The 19,855-nt window shown below is 32.1% G+C and overlaps 3 protein-coding genes across 3 annotated transcripts in view; 1 reads left to right on the top strand and 2 right to left on the bottom strand.

Moving 5' to 3' along the window:
• Positions 1 to 1,642: 1,642 nt before the first annotated feature.
• LOC107427321 (lysine histidine transporter-like 8) lies at positions 1,643 to 5,308 on the bottom strand. The gene is made up of 5 exons (XM_060820241.1): positions 4,827 to 5,308; positions 4,404 to 4,540; positions 3,716 to 4,143; positions 2,524 to 2,655; positions 1,643 to 2,279 (listed from the first exon to the last, which is right to left on the bottom strand). Exons 1-5 carry the CDS (start codon positions 5,186 to 5,188, stop codon positions 1,794 to 1,796), a joined length of 1,545 nt encoding a protein of 514 aa, XP_060676224.1. The 5' UTR covers positions 5,189 to 5,308; the 3' UTR covers positions 1,643 to 1,793.
• Positions 5,309 to 10,120: 4,812 nt separating this feature from the next.
• Positions 10,121 to 10,787, bottom strand: LOC107427307 (auxin-responsive protein SAUR68). Its single transcript, XM_016037685.4, has one exon. It carries the CDS (start codon positions 10,628 to 10,630, stop codon positions 10,205 to 10,207), a length of 426 nt encoding a protein of 141 aa, XP_015893171.4. The 5' UTR covers positions 10,631 to 10,787; the 3' UTR covers positions 10,121 to 10,204.
• Positions 10,788 to 19,195: 8,408 nt separating this feature from the next.
• Positions 19,196 to 19,855, top strand: part of LOC125419734 (putative cytochrome c biosynthesis ccmC-like mitochondrial protein) — a 1,300-nt gene continuing 640 nt past the window's right edge. The window contains exon 1 of the mRNA XM_048466217.2: positions 19,196 to 19,855. This exon is cut by the window's right edge and continues 640 nt beyond it. Coding sequence (XP_048322174.2) covers positions 19,743 to 19,855 — 113 coding nt within the window. The 5' untranslated portion in view covers positions 19,196 to 19,742.

The following is a 19,855-nucleotide window of genomic DNA, read 5'->3' as shown; positions in this document are numbered from 1 at the left end:
TTTCTCTTTTTTTTTTTTTTTTGTCAGTTTGCTAACATAATAAAATGTGCATCATCTTTTTGTTTTTGGCCCAAAAAAAAAAAAAAAGCAGAAAAGAAAAGAAAATGTAATATCATACATCATCAAATTAACCATTTGTAGCCTTAATAGGAATCCAACACATAGCTGGTGGACTGGTTTTGTGATATTAGAGCATTTTCTAAATATTATTTTACAACTAATATTTTTAAAATTTGATATTAATATAAATCCTCCAATAATAAATATCAATGCTAAATTTTAGTACTATCTCTTTAATAGTGTAAACTGAAAAATAGAATTGTCAAATTTTAAATATTTTTAAATAATGATGCAACCCATTTTATCAATAAAAAAATATTACAATAGTTTAAATATTAAATGGTTATAGATCCTATCTATTTTTAATTTTATTTATTGAAAGATAATTAAAAGTTAAAACTTTTATCAATAAATAGTGTGGATCTTACAAACTCGATTACGTGGGATCCACTATTAAAATTTACCAAATTATAATTTTGATACTGAATTTAACATAAAAAATGACACTGGTAACTTTTACAATTTGCTATTGAAAAAGGTGAAAAATAATTTTATGCTATAATTTAACAATGCCATGCTAAAATAGCACGTATTAAAGATGCTCTAAATTGTTGAAATTAATATAATATTATATTTGTTTGATCTATTAGTAAAACTAATGAGAATATATTTTTATATTAAATATTGACTTCGACTATCAGATAAAATTCACTTTTATAACAATCAATCCGTTCGCTTCGTCTTTTTTTTTTTTTTTTTCCCAATAATCAGAAGAATCTTTTTGTTGGAGAAGATTCAAATTGCTGATTTCATCCTCCTCACTTCCATCAAAAAGTGGATGCTATTCAACTATTCATTATTAGTTCTTTTAAATAAAGAAGACAATAGTTTAATTTTGTTTTTAGTATGTGGATATTTCAAACTTTGGACTTTTGCTAGATAATTCTACTAATCTATGATTCATTTTCAAAAAATAAAAAATAAATAACTTGGAAAAAAAAAAAAAAGATTTTTGTTATTGGAAACAATGTCTGAAGTTTGCCACTATAGACTATCCCCACGTGAACTCATTTGGTTTCATAATTATAGAGAACAATTTACTTAATGGGCCGCCCGTCTTATTGGACCTCTATGAAAAGATGTATGGAACCCATACGGATTCTATTTGTATCATCTACATCTGTTTGTGAGAGAGTTCATTTGAACAATTCATAAAATAAATAAATAAATAAATAAAAAGGAATGCATTAGGAGAGTCTATTCAATAATTTCCTAAGGGCTATTTGTAATCAAGCTCTTTTATCGCCAGCAAGTACTAGCCAATCCACTGTTTATCAATCCATCTTTCAGCAAATGAACGGTGCTAATCTGGTGAGAACCCAAAGGTAAATCCACTGTCAACTATTATCCCTATTATACTCAATATCAAATAAAAATATTAATGGAACCAAATTAATTTTACACAGTAGGAGTAGTAATGATTCACAAACTACACCATATATATATTTTTTTAATTATTGGAGAATTTGAAACAAGAATTAGAAATTAGTGAAAAGAAAAATGAATATAAGTGGATAACAAATTCACTACCAAATTGTTTTTTCATGAATATATATATATATATATATATCAAAACTCCATGAACACAACCAATATATAATATATAGTACAATTTTGGGACATAACTAAAATCAATACCCATGACATATTATATGTTTGTACATAAATACCAATCACTGAGGCTTGAAGAAATTGGCATGGATACCAGTTTGTATAATCACGTAAACTCCAGCAACACTCAGAACCACACTTAAAAGCATTCCACCAATTCCAAGCACCCAATTGAGGAACCAAATTGGAGAATAAATCTTTGGCTTCTTAATCTTGAGCCACATGAAACATGGATAAGCCAAAGTTACTGGCAATGAGACACCTCCAATGAGACCACCAAGGCTTCCCAAGAAAGGGATGGCCACAGCGACGAAGAAGCAGGAGAAACCAAATAAAACTCGCAGAATGGCACGGAGCCACCATGGACATGGCTGCTTCATCCTCCTTGTGTACTGGGACTCTATATCATCAAACATTGGCATACCGTAGATCTGGAAGGAGCACACACTATTAACTATCACAAACAAGCTTGTGAGTCCTAAAACGAACTCCGAGAGGTCCTTCCTATGGAATCCAAAAAATGCTGCTAGCATTCCCCCTTCTGGTATCTGTTTGAGCAACACAATTTTTTCTCCATTTAGAAATTTTACAAATATATATGTTTTGCCTTTGTTTTCTCCAAAAATAAAATCAAATCAAATCAAAAAAATCAAAATAAAAAAAAAAAAACATAAAAAAATGTTACCACATAAATGTTTTCCTTTGTTCTTTATATATATATATAAACTAAAAACGGAAAAAGTCATAATTTAATTAAAATGATTGAAATATAAGAGTTGAAATATAGAGTACCATCTGACCATACGCCCAGTAGCCTCCAATTCCAAGAGGGTATAAGCACAATGCTACAATTAGATAAGCACCCTTGACACCCCTCCACATTGGCACTCTTGATGGGTGCTTCTCATTTGATGGCATTGTGGACTGCAACAAATCAACATCATTAATATTTACTCAATTTTTTCCTATTATTTTTCTCGGGGAAATAAAGTAATTTAAATAAACTCTTAAGTCTTAACTCTTATACTTCATGATTTTATAGATTCTAATAGACAACATCTTAATTAAACTCAAGCATATCATGAAAGATCAATACACAGTCAAAAGTCTTCTTTCACTCAGTTTTATATTTTGCTTAAAGTTTATGATTAAGCGATCATTTTCCAATTTTTTCGGTGTTTTCAAAATTGTTTATTAAAAAATAATGTTGAGGAAGTAAACTCTGACGCTGGTATTTTATATTGAAATTTAATAAGAACAAGTTTCGTCCAAAGAAAGCGTAAAAAGATAGGTACCTTCAAAGAAGGCTGAAAGTAAGGCAAAATACGATTATTTAAATAAATTGTTCACACTGTGAGGTTAAAGAAATTTGTTCACATGGGTACATAGCAAGATGCTATTTTATATTCAAATCCTACTTGATGAAAAAGGATCATTTATGTCATTATAAAATTCGAGAAGCCAACTACCCATTAAAGGAGTTATCTTTTCCAAGTAGACAAATTATCTCAAAAGAGTGTCAAATATAACAATTTATTTTTTCGATTGGGACTGCTACTGTTTTTTCACATAATAATCTAATTGCTGACCTGTTAGCATTCTAATTTAACATATCATATATTTTGGAAAATAAGAGTTATATCAAATTAATTACTTTTTAAAGTATTGCTATAGTCCTCAACTTTTTTTATCAAATTTTAGATACTAATCAATATAATGGTTTATTATTGATTGACAAGTTAATATAATCTAAAATCATGAAAAACAAATTCACTAAAATAATAACACATCGTTTGATATCTAAGTTTTAGTAAGCAAACTTGTTGACACTATTATATTTTTAACCATAAGAAATGCCAAACATGAATTTTTGGTTTTTTAATAAAAAAATTTTGGCTTGAAAATGTTTCTTGGATTAGCTAGGGACTTGAATTAGGAAAAGAATGAATACCAAATGTATGATTTTAGAAATATATATATATACCTGAATCTCAAGAATGAGATTGTGACCTCTGAAAGCGAAAGCAATCATTCCAAGTGCATTTAGAATATCAAAGACTTGCTCAGTTTGGGAGCCGTGTCTCACTGGATTGTATGATACCATAGGAAGCCTCCCCTTTGCCACGGAAACCACCCATATGATCGTACAATATCCAATGGCTGTGATAGCTCCGATGAGCGAAATCCCGGCTATGGAGTTCAGGTTTGGCAGCTGAGCGAAAACCACTGCAATACATGTAAACACCAAGTACCATTCTACCATTGTCAATGGCTTAGCAGTGCATGTGGCCCCACATATAATCTGGAAGAAGGACTTCGCTGTTGACCCTCCGATGATGATCGCCGCCACACATGACCCACCGGATAGATACAAGATTGGAAATGAGGATAAGATTTTTGATAGCTTGTATCCTGCATAGAAAGAGAACAAGCTCCTTAAAATAAGGTTTGGTTTGGGATTGGTGTAGTTTATGAAAAAATCAACAAAAATTGTGCTCAAGCAATAATCAATTTTTCTGACAATTTTTTTTAAATGGAAAATTTTTCCATAATCCATTTTAGAGATCTACAAGTAACAGACTTGGAATAGGCTAATTAAATTAAGAAGTAAAAATTTAAGAATGGAATGTCTTTTTTGTCTAATTAGTGAAAATTAAGAGCTAATTAATTACCAAAAGTTGCATTTGAAAGTTGCATATATCTGCAGTAGCGTATGCCAGTTTCGGGAGATTCATGGAGTTGAACAAGCAAGTATAGGGTGTAAAGTTGCCATATGAATCCCACTGTCAAGCAAATTACTCCCCATGTCCTGGAGGAGGAAAAAATAAATAAAAATTTAGAATTTCCCCAATTTTATGTTTGAAGTTTAGATAAGACAACTAACCAAAAAAAAAAAAGAAAAAAGAAAACTTAGAAAAAAGTAAATAAGTTTAATTTTCGTTGTTTGTTTGAGTTAAGAAATATCTTTAGCCAGTACCATATCATACCAGTCTGTTCACTTTGTAGTAGCAAAAGCAGAAAACATTTTCTACATCGACAGTATTATGTATATATATACATATATATACATATACATGAAGAATTTGTTGACTTACCATCCAAGAAATGTGAAGGCAACGGGGAACACAAGGGCTTGGATTCCAATTCCAGAGCATAGAGTGTGAAAAGCAGCGTAGAAAGCATTACCATTTTGTGACTCGGTGATTGGAAGCCATGCATCTTGAGGGTTAAGCCTTGTGAGCCTGAGAGCCCTCCTAACAGGACTCCCTATCGGAGTAATGAAGCGCGGAGTCCGGCTTTTCGGTGTTAAGGATTTCGGTGTTTTGTTTGTGTTTGCTGCGTCTTTGCCACCGGATTGATACTGAGCAGGAGGCACTGCCACAGCCGGAGGCCTTGAAGCGGCGTCGACAGGCCTTGGGGTTATAGGTGCTGAACTTATTTCATTGGTTTCACCCATTTTTAGTTGGGCTTTTCTTTTCCTATAACTATATGCTTTGAGTGGTTCAACCCCCTCTTTGCACACTAAAAATTAGTCACAAATGTTAGTGTATTTATAGACTACAAAGAAAATAATAAATGATGAATCTTTTTCCCATTAAAAAAATTTAAAATTGGGATCACAGAAGTGTTTTTTATAAGCTAAGAAAGATGTTTTGAATGCAATATAAGATACGTAGTTTTTGACCAAAACTTTGGGTTGAGGAAAAAAACAAAAAAAAAAAAAAAAAAAAAGGGGTATGCTAAACTTTCCCATTGTATTCAAAACATATGGAAAAAGATTGTAGAAAGTTGGCTAGCAAATAAACCAAACTTGTATTCTAAATCATTGGGTGTTTTGTTTATTATTTTGGTATCTTTCAGCTGTCGTCATTCACAAGCTGTCCGAAATAATTTTTGGTCAGCATAAATATATATACATTGCTAGTTATTAAATCTGCGTGACTTAACTTTGGCCTTATCCTTTTTTCCACTTGACTTGGACTTGGTCCAAATTTCTTAATTTTTATTTTATTTTATTATTTTATTTGGCAGGACAACTCTGACTAACCCTTGGCTAGCAGCTAACTAAAAGGTTAAGGCATGATTGTGGAAACCATAATTAAAAGAGTTAAACAGCTAATTGAAGCTGGTTTTTTTTCTCTTTGACTTTCGTGTTTACTTTTTTGGAAGATGGAAAGTAAGTAATGCCAGAACCCACAAGTAGCCAAAGCTAGCTCAAGAAGTTAGTATATTGTCTTTTTTGCATCACTTTCTGAAAACAAACGTAGGAATACTGTCAACCAACAAAATGTTTTAGGATTAAGAAAAAAAAAATGCAAATCTTTAAGATGAAGATTTTTTTATTAAAAAAAAAATAAAATCAAAACAAGAGGAAAGACTTTCTCTTGTTCTTATTTTCTTTTGTCTTTTTAGCATGTTCAAAAAAAGGGAAAAAATTAAAAAAAGCCGGTAGTTTAATTATTTAATAAAGAAAGTAATGGTGGATATTTTAAAATTTTATCTCAAATGACTTTTGGTAATAAAGGAAGTTATCACTGGGAATAGATTGCCTACTATACTCTAGCAAATATGTTTCAATTGCCGACTCCCAAGATAAAAACAAAAAGAGGTGGAGTTGAATTTAAGAACTAATTCACTGGCTGCTTTTTTAAAAAACTGATGGAGGAATATTGCAGGATATAAGACTAGGAGCCTATGTTGGGTTCTTGAATAGGGTCCAACATAAATCTGTAAGGTCCACTCAGTACATTGGAACTTATTGAAAAGGTTGGCATATCAACTAAACAGGCAGAGTTTGAAAAATACGTTACTGGATAGTATTCTATATGATTAGGAGTTAGATTTCCATTTTCTTCCTACAATTGTAATGCTTTGAAATAATAGTTGCATCCCTGCCTGATTTGGTATTAAGTTGGACACCTAATGTTCGAATCCTTCATATGTACTTTGAAGAGGGGCTGGCTACTAATCCTTGATTATTAATATATTATCTTCTAACTCCACCAAAAAACTTAGTTCTAAGATTTTATGTTTTTGTGTTTTTTAAGAGATTTTGAATTGAGTTGGGATCCATTGAATATTAAATTGTTCTAACTATCATCAACCTAGACTTGAGTTAATTTCATGGCTAGGCTAAGTTCTATCATACATTCTTTTGTCCTTATATCATCATTAATATATATAATTTTGTTAAAATGGATGTTTTTCTCCAATCATAATATGGGTGCCTCATGACATTAAACAACATATTCTTTGATGCCTATATTTTGCAATATGTTGTTTAATGTGAGATATCCATTCTATAAAATCTTCATATAAAGAAATGATATGGTAAATGATTTATAAAAAATGACTGTGATGATTAGCATCTACATCCCCTAAATCTACATAATTTTTGTAGTTTAACTATGAATAAGTTCATTTTCATAAATTTTTCACTACATAAAAATTATCTTTATCTCTGTATAGAAAAATATAATACTACTATACATATATATATATATATATATATATAAGCATTGGCTGCAAAAGTAGATAAAACCACCTCTCGCCCCCAAAGCATATAAGCTAAACGTTCTATCTAATCTAGGTAGATGAAATCACCGGTTTCTCATCTCTCTCAATTGTTAATGCTTCAATTTGCCTCATGTTTAATATGCACCTTTATGTTATATGACAATTATTTCATAAAATAATAAATCCAGTATATGCCACTACCAGCATCACTGAAATCCAATTCTAATTTGAATTTATCTTTCATAAAAAAGATAATAATAATAAAAATTGAACTTACCTTTGAAAGTGCGGATTAATTTATTGTCTAATCTCACAGATTACAAAATGGCTAGTTTTAACAATTACCTTATTCACCAAAAAAAAAAAAAAGTTATTATTATAATTATCCTTTGACTTACTAAATTTTGATTGGCCTGGCCCATCGAATGGACATAGATGCTAACAATAGAGAGAAAATAGAAGACTTTGAGCAACAAGAACACAAATCAAATATCATTACGTAGACCGAATACCCAATAATTCAATCTTCCCCTCAAAATTTTCAATTTTTTGGGAACAGATTATGTGACACTGACTAGTAGTTTTTAGCTCTGAGAATTTTCAATTTGATCCTTATCCAACATATATGTTTAAAAAAAAAATTGTAAATAAAATGGGATTAAAATTTTTGGATTTTCTTTCTAATATTTTTTTAATGAAAAAAGACTTTAAGTGACAGCTAGAGTGGAATCAAATATGAACCCATTGACAAATAATATATTGATCAATTTGTAATGAAATTTTTTTTCCTCCTATATTAATTAGACAGATTAGAGCCACGTCAGCCTGGTGCAATTGTTATGCATCACGATTGTGTACTACATATAGATATATATTGGCGAAAAAGTAAACCACAATATACAAAACAAAATGCATTCAATGTTTAAGAAATGAATATTATAAAATAAAAGTTCAATATCTAAAATCCCATATAAAAGTGTAATTAAGCAATATACCATTAGAGAGAGTCTATATGTGGATAATTTTAGATAAATATTGTCCGGAATACTAATAAAAATGATAGTTTTTCAAAAAATTAGTCACTTTATTGTATGTACATTAATAAATGTTTTTCAAAAAAACCATCATCTATATAGATGTTTGGATAAAACTCATCTGAAATTTTCTATATGTAAGAAAAATTATATGATTATGTATACAATAATTATCAAATAAAAAAAGATATGCTATACAATATAATATAATGGTGTATATTGATACGAAAGGTAAGGAATTCTATGTTGCCGGCTAAGAATAAGCCAGCCATCGAGACTTAATCGTCCAACTAGCTATCCCACCTTGTTTGTTTTTTTAGCATTTCAATTGGGTAGTACTATTTAAGAAATATATATAAAATGGTGGTTAGGTAACGTGATGTGATAGGAATTTCTGGGCTTTTAAATAATGGTGAAGACCAAACTTTCTACCATTGACACGTGAAATTAAGATTGGAGGGCTTAGAAACTCTGACCCTAATTATTAGGAATCAGAATGTGAACATATATGGCAAAGAAAATTAAATAATTAATTAAGCAACAACGCTGTCTATATATTGCAAGAGGTTGCAAAATTTCAACCACTATCACTTTTTTTTTTAATGGAAAATTTTGTTGTTATTTTAATATTATGATTCTAGAGGTACTATTAGTATAGGAGTTGAAGAAAGTATTGTAATTTTATTGGATTATAGTGGTCGTCAGTTCATGTTTTTATTTTATTTTTTATGGTTTTTATTTTTTTGGTTTTTTAAAACACTTGTTTAGATGCTTAATGGAGGTATGGTTTTCTAAAACAAAAAAGTGCTTAACATTTTAAAAGTGCTTGATTAAAAGTAAACATTTAAATTTTAATTTTAATTGAAAAGTATTTTTTTGCCATTTGTAACCAAAAATCCAGCTGCATCTATATGAAATGTTATTGGAAAAAAATGCTATAGAATAACTACTTATGAAAAAGCACTATCATATATAGTTTTGAGCAAAGCCATATTAATTAATAATTAGTGACGTTAGAAGGAAAAGAGCAAAGTTATGTTAATTAATTTTTGATGCAATATGTTCCATCTCTTCATAAAATTGTTTTAAAGTTGATTAATACGCAAATATATTCCTTATCATTCATAATATATATGTGATTTTCAAGTTTATTTTATTTTATTTTGGTATGGATCGTTCATCATGAACATTAGTTGAATAACTAATGACATAATATTTAATTAAATTATTTTTGTTTAATTTATAAAATTTGTCCCGCTGATACACATGTACATAAACTCATATTAAACAATATTCTTTCTTTTCTTTTCTTTTTAATATGAAATAAGGAATATATTCTTTTTTCTTTTTTTTTTTTCTTTTTTTTTGAGGAAAGGAATATATTCCTTATGTTAACGTTTTAGTAAAATAACTCATATTAACATACAGCTTAAATTAATATCTTTACATCCAAATCGATAGAGAATAGACAAAAACTAATTAATTATCTGTTTTGATAAAAATCTTTGACTGAAACAATATTTTGTTTACTTTAGTTTATATCTATGGATACGCTATATATGTATATATATATATATATATATATAGATGTTTATTTATGATTGATTTGGATAAACTCTAGCAATACGTAAACTAAAAACTTCCTAGTTTAGACTTTAAATATAATGGTTTTTGAATAATGGAGGCTTTAAATATAATCAAACCCATAATTATGATGTCATATAGGAACAATCTAAGGGTAAACGCATGTTACTATTGTTTTTTCGAATAATAATTTTCATTTTGATTTCTCATCCAGATTAAAGAAAAAAAAATTCCATGCAATTGAATATGTTGGATTATAAATCCTCAGCATGCAGTTTCATTAACATGTTGTATCCAAATTTACACAAAGTAGTTTCTCAATAAAACACAAGCCTTCCTTAGAAACTGCATATTAACCGCAGCTGTCGGCTGATTGTTTCTTGATGTGAATAAGAAAACGACGAACAACGACCACTAGCTTTGGATAATACCAACACCTTGTCCGAATCTTCAGAATTTCGTTGTCGGATCGAAGCGACTATACATTCCAATTGAATTGCATCACATGGCAACGTAATAGGACCATCTCTTGGCAAACCGAACTCTTCTTCAGCTATCCTAAGAAGCTCCCTGAAGATGTCATCGTTGAGATACTCCAACGGAAGAACAAACCGTCTACCATCACCTGAATACACAACGAAGTGACCCTTTTCAGCTACCAAACCTACTCTTCGGACGATTCTTTTCTGTCCAATGGCAGCCAGTTTCTGCCACTTGCTTGCCATTTTTATGAGCTTAGTCGCACTGATTATGATCATGATCATCAAAGTGATTTTGGGACACTTAAAAGTAGTGCTACTTTATTTGATGCAATGAAACGCAATGAAAATGTATTTGTCATATATGTATGTTCAGAAAGCTAGACAAAGTCCCTTTAGAGGGTCTTATTTTATGCAAGAAGATTTGTGGAGCAAAACCATGTGAAGGGTTTATGAGCTGATGTTTGGGAGTTAGGCATGTTTTTGTACACTTCTAAATCATCACGTCAAAGTGAATCATATATATAAACTAGATCTATTTCTTTCTTGCCAACTGGACCAAGAAATATATATATATATATATATATATAGATAATGGGTCCGAGCTTTATTTGCTCCCAAACCCCATGAAGGGCTTTTGTCAGCCACAAAATGGATGATTAATTGAGAGTGAGTTTTGATCGAATACTATTTTACTTTCTGTGGTTATAAATAAATTTGAAGAGGGATATTCTTTTCGTTGATCTTGTGAGAGTTTGGTGGAGTTTTTAATTTAATAGTATAAATAGCGAAGGAAAAACTAGAATTATGCATGCAAGCTTGATTTTATGCAAATTTGTGGTATAAAGACAAAGGGTGTTGGACAAAGGATCGATGTCTTTAAACTGCCTAACTTTGGAGAAACAAGTAATTTGTGGCTCTTGGACACTATTTTGTTGATATTTGTACTTGGAGGAAAAAATCAGAAACTTCCGTATGCACAATTAATTTAAGGGAATATTACATATGAACCTTTAAGATTTGTATTAATTATAATTTAATCCTTTATATTTTGAAAATTACAACTAGTATCCTTAATATTCAAATAATTGTACTTGAAAATAGTGAGCTAATTTTCAATAGGTTCTTTTATTGATTTGACATTTAAAAGAACTTAAACAAACAAAATTCGAATGAAATAATGATGAATAAGTAGAAGAAATTGAAAATTTGAAACAAAATCTAGAAAATTGGAGACTCCAAAAGCTTGAATGCTTGAAAAACTTGAATGATGATATGAAAAAATTTCTGTTGATTGAGTGTTTAAATGTGTCTGTGTGAAGAAAGATGTGTCCAAAATCTTAAGCTCGACCCTTTTATATAGCCAATAGAATTGTAACTCTTTTACGTGTAACCCCAATAGGACTAGGATTCTGGTCCGTAAAAATCTTAAACCAATAATATTTCTTCATAGAAAAAACTATTAGCATTAGAATTTTACTCAATTGGATCTCTCACATGTATCGATTCTTTTGGGCTAACAATTTCAACTTCAATGTTCATCCACTATATCCTGGCCATAAGAATATCTTTTGAACTAGGATCAACATTCTAGCTACAATTTTATTCCAAACTTCAAAAACCACCCTTTAAGAAATGTCAACGGGGGAGGCCGGAGCCGGTTTTTTAAATTCCATCCTCATCCCCGTGGAAAATTTTTCATCCCATCCTCGCGGTTTTCCCCTTTTTTTTAGAGACCGATCAGAGATGAGGATTTCCCAATCAAGGACAGGGCACGGTGGTTTTTCCCCTTTATTTTTTTTTATAATTGATTTTTTTTTTGAGAAATTTATATAAAAAAAATTTTCTTTTATGAATAAAATCTAAATAAATGGACTAAAATATAATAAAAATACAATAAAATACATCAAAGTCCAAATTTACAATTATAATAATATACATCCTTAAAAAATACAATAGTCCAAATATATAAAAATATAAAAAAATAATAAGTAAATATATACGGGCCAGTTTCTTTATTCTCGGTCCCGGCCTGTCCCTAATTCGAGGCTTAAAGATTTATCCCAAACCCGCCCCGTGGTCCTGATTTTTGGGAGAAAAATTGCCCAGTTATGGACAATGCACCGCTGTTTTCGGGGTATGTGGGGCAAGTTGATATTTCAGCTAAATAACAAGCGGTGCACAAGGTAGACTACTAGTTAACTACCTGGATCTATGGGAATGAGTTTAAAAACAAATAAAACATGGGATAAAAATATTTCAGTGAGTGGTATGAAGCAATAGAAAATATAATAGAAAATACAATTACGATACAAAACAACTTTACATCCACAAGTAATCCAAAAGTAAGAACCAACTTCTGGCAAAGTGATCAACAACTAGTTCACCTTAACCTTAATAGTAGCAAGAGAAAACTATCAAACTCCTAAATAAAATCACACAAGTACATATCTTTCAATCTCAATTCCCAAAGTTATCTCATAATCATCTATATCACTCTGGCACAACTCGTAACTCTCCCAAAAATTGATCCATCAAATCAAAAGAAAAGTTTAGAACTTAAATCTAATTGCCTCAAACCAAATACCAATGTCACAAAGTTAAAACTCAGATTGTTCTTTCTTGCCTTTGACTACACTCCTAATGCTTGCAATTTTAAGACCCATGTCTCTCATTGATTATCTAATTTTCTTAACTTAGACAAACATTGCTCTTTTCATCAATTTCAGCAAAGTCATAAAACAAAGATTGTTATATTTATTCTAATGGAAGGCCTTAGATTGCTTATAAAACCTAAAATAATCCTCACGATTGTCAACACCAAAAAATAAGAATCGAAAAGATCAAGTTTGACTCCCGTCATCATCTCAAATATCATTTTTAAGAAAACCTTAGAATCTTTCAATTTCAAATAGACGCCAAGAATTTACACCTTAAGCATTAAAGAAATTTTAATCTTAATTTTAATATTACAACTAAATACTATGAGCTAATTATTAAATCCTCGAACCATAGGAAAATATTCATTACTTTCTTATGTTCTGGCTATGCCCCAAAAATCATATTCCTTAGAAGGTCAAGTTATCACCAAGAATATCAACCACCTTAGATCCATAAACATTATTAGCATAAAACCCTCAATCTCTAAGGATATAAAATATCAAAACCAGATCTAAAACCATCATCCAAAAGGAGATGCCACAAAGCTAACTTATGAAATTTAGAACTTAATTCTTAACAACTTGCTCTACACAAGATCACCAAAATGCATCAACCAATTGAGGTCTATACCAGGTTCTAATATCAAGAACTTAATTTCCATTAAATGAAAATAACTACTCTTGAACATTTGACTAGGTTTAAAGAATCATCTTATTAGTATGAAACTTCCTAGGTAACACCCCAAAGGAACTAGAATCATCCTGACTCATGCAACATACTCACATGAAATAAAAGAGTGTGTGGCCTCTGAGGCAATGAGTGCACGTGCATCGCCACCAATCATAGATAATGTACCTGTCACAACATCGGGAGTGGCCTGTGTCTCTTGCTTGGTTATAGCGTATACCCTGCCTCTAGTAGATGGTCGTCCTTCTTGACCTCTGCCTTTAGCTGTAGATGCGTAATGCTGTCCAATGTTGGTAGAACTGAAGTCTGGCTTATTTATGTATCCTATCCTTTGTACCCACCAGTCTAGTGAAAACTAGTCTGCTGAGATTAAGTGCCCAATCCTAAGGCTCTAGCCTGACTGTGTCCTCGATAGGAGAAATCCTTCTTAAAGTGTCTTGACTGACCGCACCGAAAACATGATCCATCCCACTGGCATGGTCCATCATAAAACTTGACACAAAAGCTACATATAGAAAGGAAGTTGCCTTGGCCTGCAAATCTTCGAAAATGGCTACTGCCACCACCCATTGATTGAAATTCTAAACATTGGGTATGTCCACCTCTCTGAAATTTGTGGCTCCTGACGTCATGCCTACCCTCTTTGGATTCTCTACTACCTGAAGATTCTAAATTGAAACTACCCCTCTTAGACGATCCCTGGCTGGGGCTCCCCAAAGACAAGCTATTAAATGATCGGCGTTTAGACTTGCCCATCAAGGTCTGTCTCTCTACCTCTAGGGCAGCATCTCTCATAGACTAATACATTGGGTGAACTACACTTAAGATGCTCAATGCTTTAGGCTCACTCAATCCATAAAGAAACATTCTCTTCTTGCTGACCTCATCCGTAACCAAATTAGGGCAGAACTCTGATAGCTCCTTAAATCTTCGCTCATACTCAAAAAATTTCGTACTACCCTGAGTGAGTGTCTCAAACTCTAGCCTCTTAATCTCAACAAAGGCTAGAGAACAAGACTCTGTATGAAAAGAAACTTGAACTGTACCTAAGTGTAATGTCTCTTGGTCCTTTCATACGTCCACACTTTCTTGCATTTTCCTCTACTATGAAGCTAGCAATCCTGACTCTGTCCTCATTCGAACACTGCATACCCTTGTTTAAGATTTTCTCCATGTTAGCTAGCCAAGATAAAGCTATAATAGGGTTTGTGAAGCCATCAAAACCTACTGCTCCAAGTCTACGAGCTTAATGGATAGAATACCTAATAAACCCATTCCTTTCGAGGGATCAAGCCAAATGCTCAACAAGATGCTTCTTATAAGTGGACGCATTGATGCTTCAAGTTGAAGCTTGTTAGCAACCATGTCTACCTCTATGGGGCATAAAAAAAAAATTCAATATGAAAGAATAAGTCAAAATATAATTAACACCAAACAAAGAATAGACATGGAAGATAAAAGACAGGATGAGTTGTATAGCAATGCACAATCTCGATAAAATTGGAAACATAAAGCTCTGATACCAAGTTGACAAGACTCACTCTAAGAACCCTCCCAGGATCTCCCGGGTGGTTCTTCTTATTGAAGTCCCACTAAGCAATATCTAGGAATATCTAATGGAACCTCACTTCAACCATGGATAAACAACACATGCCACAAAAAATAATACCTTAATATAAAGACAAAACCCCAACAGCATACAAATATACAAATATAGTCCATAACTACACATATATAATATGGTCGATACTGTGTTCAATACCTAGATCAGAGCATTCTAAGAGTATTTGAAAAAAAAAATAGAAGTACAATTAATACAACTACTAGTGTGGGGAAACACGAAATAACAAATGGTGCACGAGGTAGACTACTTACTAATTGTCTAGACCTAGGGGAATGAATTTAAAAACAAATAAAAACATGAGATAAAGATATCTCAATGAGTGACATGATATGCAATAGAAAATATAATATCTTATTCTTATAAGACTTTCTCTCAAGACCACTCATTCCACTTTTTTGAAAGGTCCGCCATTTAAAATTATTTTATAAAATCCAAACTTATATCCCAAATCAATATCATGAAATCGATGTTCAAATAGTATAAAGTCAATGATCATTAAAATATTATAAACTGGATTAATCTTGAAATAAATATTGGGCATAAAATAAAATAATACAAATGTAATTTCACAATAATCATAAAAGTGCAATACAACCATAAATATCAGAAAATTGATAACATACTTAGAAACATAAATAATATACCATACGATATACCTAGTGCTGCCAAACGGTGCACGACGTCCCGGAACACCATTGGATAGTAAAATAAATAAAACTTATGGGATAAACCCACCTCATGACCTTTAGCGTCCTAAACGCGTCGTGGCAATATAAACCTATGGGATGAACCCAATCTCATGACTCTTAATGTATGAAAGGCATCGTGGCAACAATGAATCTGTGGGATGAACCTAACCTCACTACATTTAGCGTAATGCAGGCATCATGGCTAATCTGTGCGCTATAATATAATACTAATCCGAAACACTAATACTATATGGTACACCAATTAAAAATAAACAATATAGTATCCATAAAACAATCTTTGTAAGATCAAACTTTTCTAAACAATACTATACCGTAAAACATTATTTAATATTCAAATCCAACCATGCATTTAAATATTCTAAAAATTTCAAATCATCATTTTATTTCAAAATTATAAATATCACAGTGAAATATATATTATCCTACATCATTTTTAAGTACGCGAAATTATAGAACACATAAACATGCTTAAAAACATTAATTTCTAATCCGATTTCTAAAAATCAGTTATTTTCCAAAATGATTAAAATCACAATTCAAATACAAAGATATTTAAATATCACGATCCACAAGTTTATTATGAACTCGACAGAATTGGAAACCATTTAAAATCTTATCAAAAGTCACATAAAATAATAACACATATATGTAAAAGTAGATATTCATATATGCATAAAATAAACATTTAAATTAAACGATGTGTATGTAAAATATTCAAACCACATATATATTATACTAGCATACCTAAAATATTTTTAAAATATAACCACTCACAGATACTACTGACACTCACTCTTGCTCCTCTGCAAAGTCGCCTCTAGGCTCAATATAGGTGCCTAAAATATAATAAAATTTATCTCAGGCTCCGATAACTAAACTAAATACATTGGTGTGAACCAAATGTCTTAAAATGATTTATACAACTAGAAAATTACATAAATTGAATACTGAGTAGTTCAATTATACCGCATGCTCTTAGGACTCGATATCCAAAATTGCGGCTTTTCTTGCAGCCAGTCCTTCGAAATTGACCCTTATAATGGGTCATAATAATATCTAATTATATTAATTTTACCCCAATTTTGTCCATTTTGACCAATATTTATCCAAACACGGTCTAATTTTACTCGATCTTTAACTAATTAACTTAAAAATGGAAAAATTATCAAACGATGCCCAAACTTTACAGAGTCTGTATCAATGAAAAGCCCAAGAATAAGTAATACAATGGTGTGCTCACCTCAGTCCAAAAGTGTCTCTGGTGGCTGAAAAAATCATCTGAAATCTTGGCCAAACTCTTCATTGATGTATCTTTCAAACAATGAGAAATCTTGGCAAACGGAGCATGGGAATGGATTCAGGGGGTCCAAAAATGAGGGGATAAATGTATGCATTGGCCTGGAATGGATGGAAAACACAAAAACTCTGATGACCCACTCCGCAAGCTGCCGCCGACTTCACCGTCCCAATCTAGGCACATCGGTCGACGTTTCACCGTGAAATTTTCACGGTTGAAGTCGCTGTTTAGTGGTCTTCCTTCTATGTAGCATGTGTATAAGGATAGTGGCCAAATTTGGACAAAATGGCAGTGACCCAGTTGAGTGTTAAATGGGTTTAGGTCGATCCGGTTCGAACTCGTGGGTCTAGAAAGAGGTTTCTCGTGTTTTGGGATAAAATGGGTTTTTGGGATTTTTTTTTTTCCTTGTTAGGCATGCTTCCGAATGTTTATATAGAGTCTTGGGTCACTAACAAACAAGAATCTAGAATTGGTTTGAACATTAACATAAAATTGATGTTTAGAACTTTTAAGAACCATAATTTTTTTATCCGTAGCTCAAAATTTGGCTCTGATACCAAGCTGACAGGATCCACCTCGGAAACTCTCACAGGATCTCCTAGATGGTCTCACCTAGTAAAGTCCCACTAGGAAATCCTAGGGAATTACCCAATTGAACCCCATTTAAAAGGTGGACAAACGAACAAAAGCAATATCAAATAATATCTTAAAATAGTGATAAAAACACAACAGCATATAGATCCACAACTAGTTCATAACTACAGCTTGTTATACTACAGGCCATAACTGCACATATATATAATATGGTCAATACTGTGTCCAGTATCTAGATCAAAGTATTCTAACAGTGTTTGTAAAACTTAGAAGAAACAACTTATACAAATAAGTCTAAAAAGATAAATATAAATAGAGAAAAACAGGTGCTGCTGCTATGGTGGGAAGCATGAAATAACAAGTGGTGTGAGAGATAGACTACCAGTTAACTGCCTGGACCTAGGAGAATGAATTTAAAAACAAATTAAACATGAGATAAAGATATCTCAGTGAGTAGCATAGTATAATAGAAAAATACTATTTTATTTCTGTATAACTTCCTTTCAGGACCTCTCGTTCCACTCCTTTGAAAGATTTTCCGTTAGGAAATCATTTCACGAAAAGTTGTGCCCCCAATCAACCGATACTTAAATAATATGGAATCAAAGGTCATTAAAGTATTATAAACTAGCTTAATTACGATATGAATATTGAGTATAAGATAATATGAACACAATTTTTACAAAATAATTATAAAAGTGCAGTAATAACCACAAATATCGAAAAACCAATAATATACTTAGAAACATAAACATTGTGCCACAGGATGTACATAATGCTGCCAAATGGTGCATGGCATCCCAAAACACCATCGGAATGGAAATTGTAAACCATGGGATGAACCCACCTTACAACATTTAATGTACGAAATGTATCATAGCAATAATAAACTGTTGAGATGAACCCAACCTCGCGATCCATAATGTATAAAAGGTATCGGAGCAATAATAAACCGTTGAGATGTACCCAACCTCATGACCCTTAGCATACTACAGACATCGTGGCAAACCCGCGCACTATAATATAATACTGATCCGAAGTATTGGTACTATATGTTACATCAATTAACAAATAAATAATACAGTATCCTCAAAAACAATCTTTGTAAGATTATACTTTTTCAAATAATACAGTATCATAAAAACATCGTTTAATATTCAAATCCAACTGTTCATTTAAATATCCCAAAAATTTCAAATCATCATTTGATGTCAAAACTATAAATACTGCAGAAATATATTTATATATATATATCACCATAAACCATTCTACTTGAGTGGAGGCGGGTCACGATTTGTGGTCAAGACGGATAATGTGGCGACGAGTGACTTCCTGACCCAGAAGAAACTCACGCCAAAACAGGGACGATGGCAAGCAAGACAAACTTGCCAAGTTTGATTGATATGGTGCTAGAGTATAAGCTTGGACGGACCAACCAGGTCGCGGATGCCTTAAGTAGGAAGACAGAGCTGGCGGCATTTAAGTGTGAGGCAGTGGCAGCCACCAGCAGGGTCCCGAGTACCCTACCGCATCGTATTCGAGATGGGCTTGAAAAAGGACCCGCGAGAAGCCTTTTGTACCAAGCTAAGGAATGCAAAACTCGGCTTGGATCAAGGATGGGCTCTTGGTCACAAAAGGGAATCTACTTTTTTTTCTTCCAAAACCTTTCTTTTTTCGGTATGCCGCTCCGCGAGCAAGGAGTGCCACGCACGAGCGGAGCGAAAACAAAGCAGGGGGAATTCTTCGTTGGGGGAAATCCTTTGATTGCGTATTGAATATAGATCCATGTCTTTCTTGTTCCACTAGCTAGGACCAAATTCTCACATGTCCGTTTCGTTATTACAACCTTCTTTTTTGATGTCAAAGACCAGAAGCTACGCGCAAATTCTCATTGGATCTCGGTTGTTCTTAACAGCGATGGCTATTCATTTAAGTCT

Source organism: Ziziphus jujuba, chromosome 9 (genome assembly GCF_031755915.1).
Source record: "Ziziphus jujuba cultivar Dongzao chromosome 9, ASM3175591v1".
In the NCBI taxonomy this organism is placed as follows: Eukaryota; Viridiplantae; Streptophyta; class Magnoliopsida; order Rosales; family Rhamnaceae; genus Ziziphus; species Ziziphus jujuba.
The sequence above is the reverse complement of the archived record's forward strand: the minus strand, read 5'-3'. Positions and strand labels throughout refer to the sequence as shown.

What these genes read in the sequence shown, in the direction of transcription:
- LOC107427307 (XM_016037685.4), bottom strand. Translation starts at nt 10,630, where the DNA reads ATGATCATGATCATAATCAGTGCGACTAAGCTCATAAAAATGGCAAGC.
- LOC107427321 (XM_060820241.1), bottom strand. Translation starts at nt 5,188, where the DNA reads ATGGGTGAAACCAATGAAATAAGTTCAGCACCTATAACCCCAAGGCCT. An exon ending in ACTTTCAAATGCAACTTTTG is followed by an intron (nt 4,144 to 4,403) that starts GTAATTAATTAG and finishes CTTTCTATGCAG; the next exon opens with GATACAAGCTATCAAAAATC. An exon ending in ACTGGGCGTATGGTCAGATG is followed by an intron (nt 2,280 to 2,523) that starts GTACTCTATATT and finishes TTGCTCAAACAG; the next exon opens with ATACCAGAAGGGGGAATGCT.